Genomic DNA, 15,307 nt, shown 5'->3' on the forward strand with positions numbered 1-15,307 from the left:
TTGACAGCAAATGTACAGAATACTTTTTTATATGTTATTTAACCTCAATAATTACATAAGATTTTACAGATAAGAAAACTGTAGGTCAGAGAGGTTAAATAATTGTTTAAAGTCACATAGCTAGTAAGATATCTGGAATTTTTACTTGTGTTGGTTTGGACATTAAAGTTGTTATGCTTTTATTGCACTGTTCTGGGTGCTCCATCCATTGGGGATTCTTGAAGAGTTTTGCACATAGACTTGTACACAGAAGTGACTTTTGACATCTGGGGACAACTTTTCTCCCTTTCTATGAGCTAAATAGTAAAGATATATACTACACCAGAACTTAAGGTCTGAGGAGCCAGAAACTTCCTTAAAGAGGCCTGCCTGCCCCATGGCCATAGCTTTGAACTGTGCCATAGTTACAGGTGGAATTAATGATAGTCTTTTCCTTGGAAAGGATATTTCTTCACTGCCTTTGACAGGTAAAATATGAATTTGGCATTATGCTTTTCCCATTCTAGATAGTATGACATCTAGGGATGACATTAGTGTTTTCAGACATAAAGCAGTGATTATTAATATGGGTTCCTTATCTCTGAATGTCATGAAAGTTAGGAACTCTGTCCTCAGAAAATTCATGTACATACAAAAATTTTTAATAAATTTCAGGGCATACATGGAATTCCCAAAGTTCATACATACACCTCCACCATGATACAAGTGTTACAGGTGATCTCAATAGTGACCCCATTTTATAGCACATAGGCCTTTATAGGCCATAGAAAGGTGTGGCTAAAGGAGTGAATAGTGAATTTATATAAAACCTCATAAATCAGCAGAGACTTTAATATTGCTCCTAGGGTTGAGTTAGCCACCAGTGCGCTTGATTTTATTTTTTAGGAATGGTCTTTCCTTACATCTTCCCATAGCCAGCCCCTTATTGTCACTTAGATCCTAGCTCACCATGTCCCCCACTAACCACTCAGACTCTAGTAACTAAAACATCACCCCTTTAAAAAAAATTAAAACTCATCACCCATTTTTATACTTGTTTCTATCTACTGGAAAATAAGGATGGATATGGCAGCTCACACCTGTAATCACACTTTGGGAGGCTGAGGTGGGAAGGTCATTTGAGCCCAGGAATTTAGGACCAGCCTGGTCAACATAGCAAGACCCTGTCTCTACAAAAATTTTTAAAAACTAGCCGGTCATGGTGGCATGTACCTGTGGTCCCAGCTACTCAGGAGGCTGAGGCAGGAGAACTTCTTAAACCCAGGAGGCTGAGGCTGCAGTGAGTCATGTTCATGCAACTGCACTCTAGCCTGGGCAGCAGAGTAAGACACTGTCTCCAGAAAGAAAAAAAAAGGAAAAAGTGTAGGAAAGCAGCTAAATGTCTTGTTCGTTGTTTACTAAACATGTTCAGAACAGAGCACGTGAGTGCTAATACATAGTTGCCAAATGAATTAGTAAATGAATGAAATGTGTTAATATAAGTTAATGCATTAGATTTTGATGTTTATGAGTAATTTGTGGTTTTATAAAGTAAATAAGAAATTTAAATTACGCTGTTACAGTTAACAAAAATAATTTTATATAATGGCAAACACCGACTTTCTGTAAGTTTTTACTGATTACTAAAAGTTTGAAACAAGATATTTAAACTGGTTAAATTCTTGTTTAGCATAATGTGTTCATAATATAGCTAAGTATAAATACTTTTACAATTTATATATATAATAAACTTAAAAATAAAATTATTACTGAATTTTGATTTTCGAATGTTTACTAGGAAATAGGTTAGTAGTTTGAATTTTATAATCCATTAACTTTACAAAAATTCTAGGGTGTAACTGAATTGATTTACATGTCATTTTAGTATTGCTGTGGCTTAGCGAGTCTGCTCTTATTTTCTCTATCTGCTTTCTTTTAGAGATGACAGTAGTATTTTTGATGGGTTGGTGGAAGAAGATGACAAGGACAAAGCAAAAAGGTAGTTTGATTAGAGATGTAAAATAGTAAATAAGTGAATAATAAATATAATGGTAAATAAACAGTGAATTAATGATTTCCAAAAGCTATCTGCTTTAGGAGTTTAGATATATTAGGAAGGTGGAAGAACTTAGAATATTGGTATGTAGTTTATAAATTAAATATCTTCTGACCTTTTGGAAAAGTATTATGCTTTGCTTAAACAGAAACTGAATTAGAAAATCTGACTTCCCAAAGCAGATAATTACAGGTATCATAAAATGATTGTTTTATAAATAATCAAGTTTATTTTTCTCAATAGCTCTTTGTTTACTGGTTACTGCTTCACATAGAATAGCAGTCATTATTCATTTAGCACATGTATTTATAATAACCATATAAGTTAACAGTCATTGGAAGTATTAGATTAAATAAAACCTGTGATTTGAATGCAGTTTTTCTTATTGGCATTTGTCGTAAAAACATGTATGTCAAATGCATGATTTGTAAAATTTTCTTTAATAATAAACTAAGCTGAAAAATTATTGCAAATTAACTGTATATTGTTGGTAACCTGGGAGATACTTGTTACCATCTATGTTGATAGAAGTATGTGCTGTGTCATGTCTCAGTTAACATTGTATTAAACTACTTGTGTAATTAAATGGATTGTTTGAAAAATGCATGTTTTTCATTTCATCAGAGTATCTAGAAATAAATCTGAAAAGAAACGTAGAGATCAATTTAATGTTCTCATTAAAGAACTGGGATCCATGCTTCCTGGTAATGCTAGAAAGATGGACAAATCCACTGTTCTGCAGAAGAGCATTGATTTTTTACGAAAACATAAAGGTAAATTTTTAACTTTGTATGATGGAACAGACTCTCAAAGCATTAGTTAGAATCTTGGCAGAGATGCTTAAGATTGGATGCTTCCTTGGCTTTTTTAAGAGAGAGAAATCAATTGCATTTTAAAAGATTTCCTAATATGTTCATTCTTTCATTCAACAAACATTTATTCCATGCCGACTACATGATAAATCCTCATGATGCAGGGTAACAGTCCTGAATTTCAAGTCAAGCCAGGGCAGACAAACATGTAAGCACATAATTACAAATATGAGTAGTGCTTGTAAACTGCAGCAAAAACACAGGAAAGAGTATATCAGGGAGACTTTAAAAATAGTTGATTTTTCAACTGAGTCTTTTAGATTAAGGAAGACAGCATGTCACACAAAGGGAATATGTGCAAAAGCAGAGAAGCAGGGAGACTTCATTGTCACTGAAGCATGTTTGTGTTGGAAAATTCTGGGTGTATTTGAAAGAAAGGAAAAAGCTAGATAATATAAAGTTCTTATATGCCATTTTAAAAGGTTTTTTCAATGTATATCTAGTAAATCAACACTATAAAATAAAGTATTTGTTAATAGAAGAAAATCATCTTGACAAATGAGTCATGAAAAGAAAATTTAAAGAATATTAAGTATTTTGGTAACAGATAATAGATTAAAAAAAAAAAAAAACCTGTAGAAGGAAATTTCCTTTTTCAAATGCGAATGAAACTGTAAAACTCAGGACAGTTAGTAATTAGTGCCTCTGTTTTACTTCTGCCTAGCTCAGTTGGTAATGCCTTACCAGACTGGTTTATGTTCCACCACTCGTTGAAACTGTTTTTGTTAATTTCACTTATGACATTACCTTCCTATCCCCAATAAAGCAATAGCTTTTTCTTATACCTCATCTTCTTCTGCATCTCTACAGCACTGGAAATTTTTATCCTTCCTCCCTTGGGCTTCCCTTATATTGTACTTTCACCTCCCCTTTTCTAACTGAAACTAACTTCTTTCCTCTTTTTCTACCCTCTAAATGTGACATTCCTAAGTCTTATCCTTGTTCTCTTGCTTTCTGTACACTCTCTCTCTTGCTTATCTCATTCCATAGCTTCAGCTATTGTGTCTCTATTAAACTACCAGATTTCTATTTTTAGATGCAAACATTTTACCCATGTATTTCCAGATAACTTCTAGATCGTTCTTTTGCATGTCCTCAAACTCAGTGCATCTAAAATTGAATTTATTTTCATTGTGTCAAGTTACCTCTTTCCTCTTAACTTGCCTTTTTTCATTTTTATACTACCGTCCTTTTAGTCACCTAAGACTTAAACCTGAAAAAATTTTAGGATTTTTTTTCATCTTCCTTAGCGCCATATCACAGTTGCCAAATTCTGTTGATTCTTTTGTAAATGTGTCAATATTTATTGCCACCACTATCATTACATTTTACCTCTACGAATAGTATCTCACTAACCTCAGTGACTGTTAAATGGCACACTCATTGAAATCAGTCCGAAAATACTAGGAGTTCAATAAATGATTGTTGAATGAAATGAAATGCATATATTTCCCCCTGACAATAGAGGATGAATTTTGGCATTAGGTAATTTGTTTTTTCAAAATCAGATACATAATTCTCACAAAAGTAGTATTTCTGTTAAGGTGAAAGGATTTTATATACATATCATCCTAAAATAAGCCTATGTTTAATGAAACTTGATTGGATTTGTGGGTTTAAATCCTTTTCCCAAATGTATATAATTGATACGAATTTTAAAAGCACTATTTTCCATACATTTAGTAGCTATACTTCTTAGTTACTCTTCATATTTCACTACAGGCATTTCTAATATGCTAACTTATTAGACAGAATGCTGTATTTCTGTATCTGATGATAAAATCAGAATTTAGCTTATACTTACTACAAAGTAGAGTATATTTTGTAGAATATGGTCTATGACATAGATTTTTATTCTGCCTGCTTGTTTTAATATGTCTGCATTTAAAAATAGAAAAAATGTGTTACTAGGTTTCATCATTTATTAATAGCTTTTTCATAACTAAATCCATTAGAAGTATGTAGTGAAATAAAATAGTAATAATTGTTACAAATATATGTCCCACAGCAGGGATCTCCAAATTTTTGACCAGCTATCTACTATTGTACAAAGAGGACACTAAGAAAAATCACTGTGGGAATATTACTGTAGTAAAGTTTTTGTGCAAAATATTAATTTAGTCTCTTTGATTAATTAAGATGGAGCACTTAAGATTGGGAAAAAGCTTTTTGTCCAGCAGTAGGCAGCTAAGGCCTTCTGTATTGAAAGCAAACCGAGTGACCTCTTTGGCCTTTTTCAGCTAATTTCCCTAATGCTGCTCTAGACATTGCTATTTGAATGCCAAGGGAAGGAAAAGGAAAAAAAGAATGTCTTCAAAATTCTTGGAGCAAAAATCTTGTTTGGTCCTTGTGTCAAATAGGATGTAATCTCAGGCCCATCAGCAACATAACAGAGTGCCAAGAGAAAAACTAAAGAGACTGGTATCCCCAAGAGACCAAATCCAAGGAGATAACTTGCCACGTTGTCTCAAATATTTCATCGTACCAAAACCTGGACCTTTTGATATCTACTCAATAAATGTTAATGCTTTAATTAGACTGGGAAGAGAGAAGACAACTTGTAGGACTTTTGTACTCCTCCGGTGGTTGGAGTATGCCACTAATATGTCAATCTGTTTACAGAAATCACTGCACAGTCAGATGCTAGTGAAATTCGACAGGACTGGAAACCTACATTCCTTAGTAATGAAGAGTTTACACAATTAATGTTAGAGGTATGTCCAAATTTAATTTTTGAAAGTTTTGTTTTCCTCAAAAAAGAAATCACCAGGTGACTTAATATACATGTGTACCTTGGCAATATTGCGAGTTGAGTTCCAGACCACTGCAATAAAGCTAATATTTCAATAAAATGAGTCACATGAATTGTTTTGTTTCCCTGTAGTCTATTAGGTGTGTAATAGCATTATATAAAAAAAATTGATCATACCTAAATTTAAAAATATTTTATTGCTAAAAAATTCTAACAATCACCTGAGCCTTCAGCAAGTCTTAATCTTTTTGCTGGTGGAAGGTATTGCCTCAGTGTCAGTGGCTACTAACTGATCAGGGTGATGGTTGCTGTAGGTTGGGATGGCTGTGGCAATTTCTTCAAATAGTCAGCAATGAAGTTTGCCACATCGATTGATTCTTCCTTATAAGAAGATTTCTCTGTAACGTACAATGCTATTTGATAGCATTTTACCCAGAGTAGAACTTCTTTCAAAATTACAGTCAGTACTCTCAACCCCTGCTGCTGCTCTGTCAACTTAAGTTTATGTAATATTCTGTATCCTTTGCTGTCTTGTCAACAATATTCACATCTTCATCAGGAGTAGAGTCGATCTCAAGAAACCACTTTCTTTACTCATCAGTGGAGCAACTCCTCATCAGTTCAGGTTTATTAGGAGATTGCAGCAGTCAGTCACATCTTCAGACTGCACTTCTAATTCTAATTCTCTTGCTATTTCCACCACATCTGCAGTTACTTCCACCACTGACACGTTGACCCCCTCAAAAGTTATCCACAAGGGTTAGAATCAACTTCTTCTTAACTCTCGTTAATGTTGATATTTTGTCCTTCTCCCATGAATCACAAATGTTCTCATGCCATCTAGAAGGGTGAATTCTTTCCAGAAGGTTTTCAGTTGACTTTGCCCAGTTCCATCACAGGAATCACTATCTGTGGGAGCTGTAGCCTTGTGAAATGTATTTCTTAAATAAGACTTGAAAGTCAGAATTATTCCTTAACCCATGGGCTGCAGAATGGGTGTTGTGTTAGCAGGCATGAAAACAACATTAATCTCCTTGTACATCTCCATCAGCACTCTGGGCAACCAAGTACATTGTCAGTGAGTAATAGTATTTTGAAAGAAATCTATTTTTCTGACCAGTAGGTCTCAACAGTGGGCTTTAAATATTCAGTAAACCATGTTGTCAATAGATGTGCTGTCATCAGATGTCCTGTTATCCAGGGTTTGTTGCTCTATTTATAGGGCATACTTCTTAAGGGCTTTGGGACTTTTAGAATGGCAAATGAATATTGGCTTCAACTTAGAAGTCACCAGCTGCATTTGCCCCTGACAAGACAGTTAGCTTGTGTTTTGAAGCTTTGAAGCCAGCTTTAGCTTCTCTTTTTTTTTTTTTTTTTTTTTTGAGACAGAGTCTCGCTGTGTCGCCCAGGCTGGAGTGCAGTGGCGCGATCTCGGCTCACTGCAAGCTCCGCCTCCCGGGTTCCCGCCATTCTCCCGCCTCAGCCTCCGAGTAGCTGGGACTACAGGCGCCCGCCACCGCGCCCGGCTAGTTTTTTGTATTTTTAGTAGAGACGGGGTTTCACCGTGTTAGCCAGGATGGTCTCGATCTCCTGACCTCGTGATCCGCCCGTCTCGGCCTCCCAAAGTGCTGGGATTACAGGCTTGAGCCACCGCGCCCGGCCGCTTCTCTTTTCCAACTTTGAAAGTTGTAATGGCATCTTCTGCCAATAGAAGGCTGTTTCATCTGCATTGAAACTCTGGTATGTAGTGTAGCCACCTTCATCAATGATCTTACCTAGGTCTCCCGGATCACTTGCTGTAGCTTCTACATCAGCACTTGCTGCTTCACCTTGTACTTTTATGTTACCTCATGAATCAACCTCTGTTCACTTCGAACTTTTCTTCTGTAGTTTCCTTACCCCTCTCTGCCTTCACAGAATTGAAGACAATTAAGGCCTTGCTCTGGATTAAGCTTTGGCTTAAGGGAATGTTGTGGCTGATTTGATCATCTATACAGAACACTCAGACTTTCTCCATATCAGGAATAAGGCTGTTTCACTTTCTTAGCATACATGTAGTTGCTAAAACTTTTCTTTTTCATTCACAACTTTGCTACTTGTTTGGTTGCAAGAGGTCTAACTTTTGGCCTGTCTCAGTTTTCAACATGCCTTCCTCACTAAGCTTAATCACATCTAACTTTTGATTTAAAGTCAGAGATGAGGGACTCTTCCTTTCACTTGAATACTTAAAGGCCATTGTAGAGTTATTAATTGGCCTAATTTCAATATTGTTGTGTGTCTCGGAATGGGGATCTCCAAGGAGAGGGAGAGGGATGGGGGAATGGCCAGTGATTTGGTGGAGCAGTCAGAGCACACACAACATTTAAGTTCGCCGTCTTATGTGGGCGAATCACCATTACAGATATAGTAATAATGGGAAAAGTTTGAAATAATGCAAGAATTACCAAAATGTGGCACGAGACACAACGTGAACATATGCTATTGAAAAAAATGATGCTGATAGACTTGCTTGACCCAAAGTTGCTACAAACCTTCACTTTGTAAAAAAACAAAAAGCAAAACACAACCCAGAAACTGAAGTTCAATAAAGCAAAGCACAATAAAACAAGGTATGCCTGTATAAATAGATTATGGCCACATCTCAAGTCTGAAGCAAGGTATTTGGCAAATTGAGTTATTTTTCTGTTTGTATTTTAGATGGGACAGTTAATTGTGTGTGATTAATTCTTTATGTATTCAGCAGAAATGTTACTATATGAAAATTTGTTAGAGTATAAATATAAACATTTAAACCTGTACTTTAAATCAAAAAAATAAGTGAATAATTTTTATGTATTAGCTCATTGAATCCTTATAACACTCCTATGAAGTAAACACTAGTATCCGTTTCTTGCTTTCAGATGGGGAAATTGAGGAACACTGTCTCTCTCTCTTTTTTTTTTTTTTTTTGGAGACGGAGTCTTACTCAGTTGCCCAGGCTGGAGTGCAGTGGCATGATCTGCCCACTGCAACCTCTGTCTCCCAGATTCAAGTGATTCTGCCGCTTTAGCGTCCCAAGTGGCTGGGATTACAGGCATGTGTCACCACGCCCAGCGATTTTTTTTATTTTTAGTAGAGACGAGGGTTTACCATGTTGGCCAGGCTGATCTAGAACTTGATCTCAGGTGATTCACCTGCCTTGACCTCCCAAAGTGCTGGGATTACAGGCGTGAGCCTGGCAAACAGTTGTCTGCTTTTGACCCTATTATGAAATAATACTGGCATTATGGTACTAAAGGGTTGAAAAAAATAATTCATGAGTTTGCTCGAATGACAAGATGTCTACTTCTATATTAGCAAAGACTGGATTTGTTTGAGCCATTCTAAAAGATAGGCATCTACTCAAAATAAGTTCTTTGTGATATCCAGATCTCTTTCCCAAAAAAAGGGGACATGGGGGAGGGTACCATTTTCTATATATTCATCAGTTACGTAGAGTTAGGGAAGGCTACTGTAACCCCCAGCTCTATAAATTATATACTGCAAGTACTTGTGTTACACTAGTGCTGCAGATATAAGGATTAATAAGATATACATGGTTCCTACCAGAGGTCACTATCCTTTTCGAGAGCCATTTAATTAAACAAGAAATTAAGAGATTAGTGTGCTAACCATTTTAATAGAAGAATCCCTCTTGTAGTATCTTTTCCGCTATGTATCTTCTACTTCTTCTCCACTGGATCTTCCTTTCCCTTTGACTACAAATATACTTGCTCTTTTTTTAAATGCCTTCTCTTGATACTTCACCCCCTTAGAACTGTTTGCCTTTTTCTTTCCTTCTAAAGTTCATGAATGAATGACTTGTAATAGCCTTCTGATTTTGTACTCATTTTTAAACTCATTGTAGTCTGACTTGCCTTCCTGTTAACACAACTTTTTGAAAATCACCAAAATTCATTTCTCATTCTTATTCTTTATTTTGTCTCATTTTATACCAAACCATTCCTCTCCTCTTCACGTTGTCATTCTCTCTTCAATTGATTCCTTGATGACAGCGTATTCTGTCTTTATCATAATTTTCTTTTTTGTAATTTTAATTTTTATTACTATTTTGAGGCAGGGTCTCACTGTTGCCCAGACTGGAGTGCTGTGACATGATCATGGCTCATTGCAGCCTCTGCTTCCTGGGCTCAAGTGATCTCACCTCAGCCTCCCAAGCAGCTGGGACCATAGGCATGTGCCACCATACTTGGTTAATTTTTAAATTTTCTTTCAGAGACAAGGTTTTGCCATGTTGCTCAGGCTGGTCTCAAACTCCTGGGTTCTAGTGATCTTCCCGCCTTGGCTTCCAAATTGGCTTCCTGTCACAGGCGTAAGCCACTGCACCCAGCTTTCTCTGTTATTTTCTCTGGCCTTTTTCTCTTCCTCATCCCTTATATGTAGATAATTCTTCCAGGATTTGTCTTTTGTAGATCTCATTTCTTCAGCTGTCACTTCTGTGCCTAGGATTCTTAAATGAAAATACATTGTAGTGTATAAAGTACAAAATTGCTTTTTTATTAAGTCTTATACTCCCTGCTATGACTTCTCTTCTGAAATTGAGCTTCACATTTCTCAATGCTTGCTCAAAGTACTTTCTTTATTCCTAATACTACTGATTTCGTTGAGATTCCCATTAACTTAATTATTCCAAAAGCCACTATGATTTTCCTAACTGAATTTTCTTTTCCCTCTAAATCCATTTAACACTCTGCTTCCACACTACTCTTATTGAAGCACAGCTCCCTGCCCTAAAATCTTCTATTGGCTTACCATTGTATACAGAATAAAATTCTTATGTCAAAGCCTTTTATGATACGAACTCAGCCTAATTTTTCACCTTAATTTCCTGCTACTCCCTTTTACTTTATTCTCCATATATCTCCTTAAACTTCAAATGTACACCTCTATGTTAACATATCCATGATAATAATGTGTTCCTTTGTGTGCCTACAAAACATTTTGATGTCTTGTGTGCTTTGGAGATGTCAGCATCTTCAAATAAGCCATGATACTGTATATACATGGTTGGATCATGTAATATACCTAGTGATGAAGGTAGAACATTGTCTCTATCTTTTAGAGACCAGTTGTCCAATAGATGGCCAGAGAGAGACTTTTTTTCTCCAGAAGCATTTAAAAATGAACAAAGATACATACTAAGGTATTGTAAAGGAGGAAAGCTAATATTATATTTTGACAGAACTTTGGATGTTTCCATATTAAATCCTTTGTCATTTATCTCAGATTTTTATTTCTGTCCTGTGAAATACTTTCTTCTTTTCATTTAACATATCATTATGTTTAATTTCAGGCTCTTGATGGTTTTTTTTTAGCAATCATGACAGATGGAAGCATAATATATGTGTCTGAGAGTGTAACTTCATTACTTGAACATTTACCAGTAAGTATAAAGATCCTACAATCTACTTCTTATTAAAATGCCTATTTTAAATATTCTAAAGCACTAGGAAGTGGATTTTGAGAGCAGTGTATAACAGTGGTTAAAGGGGTAGCGATAAGAGCTGTAAGTATGTCTTTGTTTTAGCATGTGTTTTCTCAAAGCTCAGTCATAACTAATCTGTAGTAACTTAGTATTCAACTACAGTTATGCATCACTAAATAACGGGAATATGTTCTGAGGCACTTTTGTCACTGTGTGAACATAGTAGAGTATACTTATAAAAACCTAGATGTATATAACCTGCTACCCACTTAGGCTATATGGTATAGCCTGTTGCTCCTAGACTCCAACCTGTACAGCATGCAGCTGTACTGAATACTCCAGGTAATTGTAACACAAGAAGTATCTATATGTTTAAAAATACCTAAACATAGAAAAGGTACATGTGAAGGACTAAGACAGTACTGTACACCTTTATAGACTTTATAAACACTGTGCACTTAGGCTTCTTTATATAGAAATGTTTTTGTCAATAATAAATTAGCTTATTGTAACTTTTTAACTGTGTAAACTTAAAATTTTTTTTTAACTTTTTTACTCTTGTAGTAACACTTAGCTTAACACTTTGTGAGGCCAAGGCTGGCAGATTGCTTGAGTTCAGGCGTTTGAGACCAGCCTGGGCCACATGGTAAAACCCCGTCTTTAAAAAAAGACAAGGCCGGGCGCGGTGGCTCAAGCCTGTAATCCCAGCACTTTGGGAGGCCGAGACGGGTGGATCACGAGGTCAGGAGATCGAGACCATCCTGGCTAACATGGTGAAACCCCGTCTCTACTAAAAATACAAAAAAAACTAGCCGGGCGAGGTGGCGGGCGCCTGTAGTCCCAGCTACTTCGGAGGCTGAGGCAGGAGAATGGCGTAAACCCAGGAGGCGGAGCTTGCAGTGACCTGAGATCCGGCCACTGCACTCCAGACCTGGCGACAGAGCAAGACTCGGTCTCAAAAAAAAAAAAAAAAAAAAAAAAAAAAAAAAGACAAAAATTAGCCGAGTGTTGTGGTATGCACCTGTGGTCCCAGTTACTCGGGAGGCTCTAGTAGGAGGATTGCACTGAGCCTGGGAGGCAAAGGCTACACTGGGCCGTCCGTGATAGTGCCACTGGACTCCAGCCTGGGTGACAGAGCAAGACCCTGCCTCAAAAAAAAAAAAAAAAAAAAAAACCACCACAAATGCATCATACAGCTGTACAGAAATATTTCCTTTCTTTATATCCTTATTTCAAAAGCTTTTTTCTATTTAAAAAACTTTTTTTTTTAACTTTTTAAACATTTTTGTTTAAAAAGATGTAGCTGTCATCTCCTATAATAACAGTACCCTTTTGAAATACCTCCTAAGGGACCTGCCTGATGCTGTTTTATTAGAGTTAACTTACAAATATACATATATAAGGCTAGGCGTAGTGGCTCATGCCTGTAATCTCAGCACTTTGGGAGACCGAGGCAGGCGTATCACCTGAGGTTGGGAGTTTGAGACCAGCCTGACCAACATGGAGAAACCCCGTCTCTACTAAAAATACAAAATTAGCCGGGTGTGGTGGTGCATGCCTGTAATCCCAGCAACTTGGGAGGCTGAGGCAGGGGAATTGCTTGAACCTGGAAGGCGGAGGTTGCGGTGAGCCGAGATAGAGCCATTGCACTCCAGCCTGGTCAACAAGAGCAAAACTCCATCTCAAAAAAAAAAAAAAAAAAAATGTAAATAGAGAATACTCTAAATCATTAAAAGTATGGTAAATACATAAACTAGTAAGATGATTGTTTATTATCATGTACATATGTATTGTATATAATTTTATGTGCTAAACTTTTATATGATTGGTGGCACAGTAGGTTTGTTTACACAAGCGTCACCACAAACACAAGTGCAAAGGATGAGTAATGCATTGATTTATGACATTACAACAGATACAACATCACTAGACAGTAGGAATGTTTCAGCTCCACTGTAATCTTAGGGCCACCTGTGGTCATATATGCAGTCTATTGTTGACCGAAACATTGTTAATGCAATGCAAGGTCGTACCACTTTATCTAACCTCTCTTTTTCCTGTCTTCTTTATTCTATTGCTAACTTTTTAGTGTTTCCATTTTAATCAGCCTGTTGAAAATGTTAAATCACTGAGAATGTCTTGAGAATGAATTTCTGCTGAGATACTTGTTGCAATTAGGGCAACTCGTAAATATTTTTCTCAATAGAATTACTTATTAAAAAAAACACTGTAAAAATAGTAGATACAGAACTTTTTATGCTGTGTGACTTTGAACTGATAAAGTCATATTGGCCATATTTTAATTTATTATCTATATGACCAAAAGGGTAGAGAATTAGAAAAGTGTATTTTGTTTGATTAGGATGGTGAATACCTGGTTTGTGTGCTTACTTTTTTTCTAATGTCTATTTATTAGTATCTACTCTGTGCCAGACACTGTGCTAGGTGCTGTGCCATAACTGATAGGCTTTGGGGGGAATTTTCAGTTTTTAATATGTAATGTTACTGAAGATGGAGCTCGTGGTATAAATATTTTGAAGTTACTTATAAACTACTCTTAAAATGCCCCTCTATGTTGGGGTGCAGTGTATCATGCCTGTAATGCTAATGTTTTCGGAGGCTGGGTGGGAATATTGCTTAAGGCCAGGAATTCAAGACCAGCCTGGGCAACATAGTGAAGCATCCTGTCTCTACAAAAAAATTTTAAAAAGTAGCTTATCTCTGTAACAGGGTAAAGTAATTCTGCTTGTAAATGTCTCTTTCAAGAGATATTGAAAAGTGGTATTTCTCTCCCTTTGATTATTCTGATACTTCATATTTTATAAAGAGAATGAATGGATTTTAGCACTTAAAAGTCCAGGCTCTAAAAGGGCATTTTTTAAAGATGAAAGCCATGCAGTAAATAATTTGCTAATTTCTTTGCTTCATACAGAAAATAACTTTTACTTTCCTACTCTTCTGGGGCTTTATTTTCTAGTTAGCTCAAATAGTAGGATAAGCCCAACATTTAAAAACTTGTTTGAGAGTAACACATGAGATTATTAGCAACACATAAGTAAGCTAGCATAGGCAGAAAAAAGGACAGACTGATTAACTAAATTTTCTGGACAACTTAAAAAAATGTTTTCATAGCAAGAAAACCCAGGGAAAGAATCCTGTTATAGGATTAAGATAATGTTTAAGTAATTTGAAAAAAGTATAGTTACAGCTGGGCGCGGTGGCTCAAGCCTGTAATCCTAGCACTTTGGGAGGCCGAGACGGGCAGATCACGAGGTCAGGAGATCGAGACCATCCTGGCTAACAGGGTGAAACCCCGTCTCTACTAAAAATACAAAAAAAATAGCCGGGGGAGGTGGCGGGCGCCTGTAGTCCCAGCTACTCATGAGGCTGAGGCAGGAGAAAGGGGTAAACCCGGGAGGCGGAGCTTGCAGTGAGCTGAGATCCGGCCACAGCACTCCAGCCTGCGCGACAGAGCGAGACTCCGTCTCAAAAAAAAAAAAAAAAAAAGTATAGTTACATGCTTTTAAACCATATATAACTGTATTGGGTTTTGTCATGTTTACAGAAACTGTATAATCTAGTCATAGAGCATCGTTTGCAATGTTTTTGCACTTTCTAAAAGCCTGTTTCTTGGCACTTGCTTGAATTTCATTCAGAATTAGATGTCCTCATCTCTGTTCTACTGTTACCTTGTATGTAACTACTGTCACGATACAGAGAATTGTAATTTTCTGTTTATTTGGATAGTTATGGTAGTTGTAGCTTCTCACAGGCAGGAACTTTATCTCTGTATCCAGAGGAGCTAGCTAGTTTCTTGGAGAGCCACTCAGTGATTTTTTGTTGAATGTGTGAAGATGAGTATGCTACTTGATTTGGCTGTTTTAAAAAATCCCTTTCTAATCTTTAGTGAGTTTAATTCCCTTTTGAAATAGACAACATGTGATAGATCTCATTGGAATCGAAGTGTTTGATTAACACTTCCCTCAAAAACCCTCTCACCTTGCCATTTTCTTCTGGATAGTTTTTAAAACATTTTTAATTTTAGAACCATTTTTAGATACACAGAAAAATGGACAAGGTAGTACAGAGAGTTCCCATGTGCTGCATACCGTTTCCTCTGTTACTAACATCTTCTAGATTTTAAAAAATTGTGTCATCCAATCACTAAATGGCTAATGTAGAAA

General features: G+C 36.5%; 1 protein-coding gene across 5 annotated transcripts in view; it reads left to right on the top strand.

The window, feature by feature from the left end:
- CLOCK (clock circadian regulator) overlaps positions 1–15,307 on the top strand; it is a 125,167-nt gene that overhangs the window by 69,018 nt on the left and 40,842 nt on the right. For all 5 annotated transcript variants that reach the window (XM_030922289.1, XM_010362918.2, XM_030922284.1 and 2 more), the window contains 4 exons: positions 1,919–1,978; positions 2,660–2,808; positions 5,530–5,621; positions 10,992–11,081. In XM_030922289.1, the coding sequence (XP_030778149.1) occupies positions 1,919–1,978; positions 2,660–2,808; positions 5,530–5,621; positions 10,992–11,081 (391 nt within the window). The remainder of the gene's footprint in view (positions 1–1,918; positions 1,979–2,659; positions 2,809–5,529; positions 5,622–10,991; positions 11,082–15,307) is intronic.

The sequence above is a fragment of the Rhinopithecus roxellana genome, chromosome 2, assembly GCF_007565055.1.
Source record: "Rhinopithecus roxellana isolate Shanxi Qingling chromosome 2, ASM756505v1, whole genome shotgun sequence".
Classification (NCBI taxonomy): domain Eukaryota; kingdom Metazoa; phylum Chordata; class Mammalia; order Primates; family Cercopithecidae; genus Rhinopithecus; species Rhinopithecus roxellana.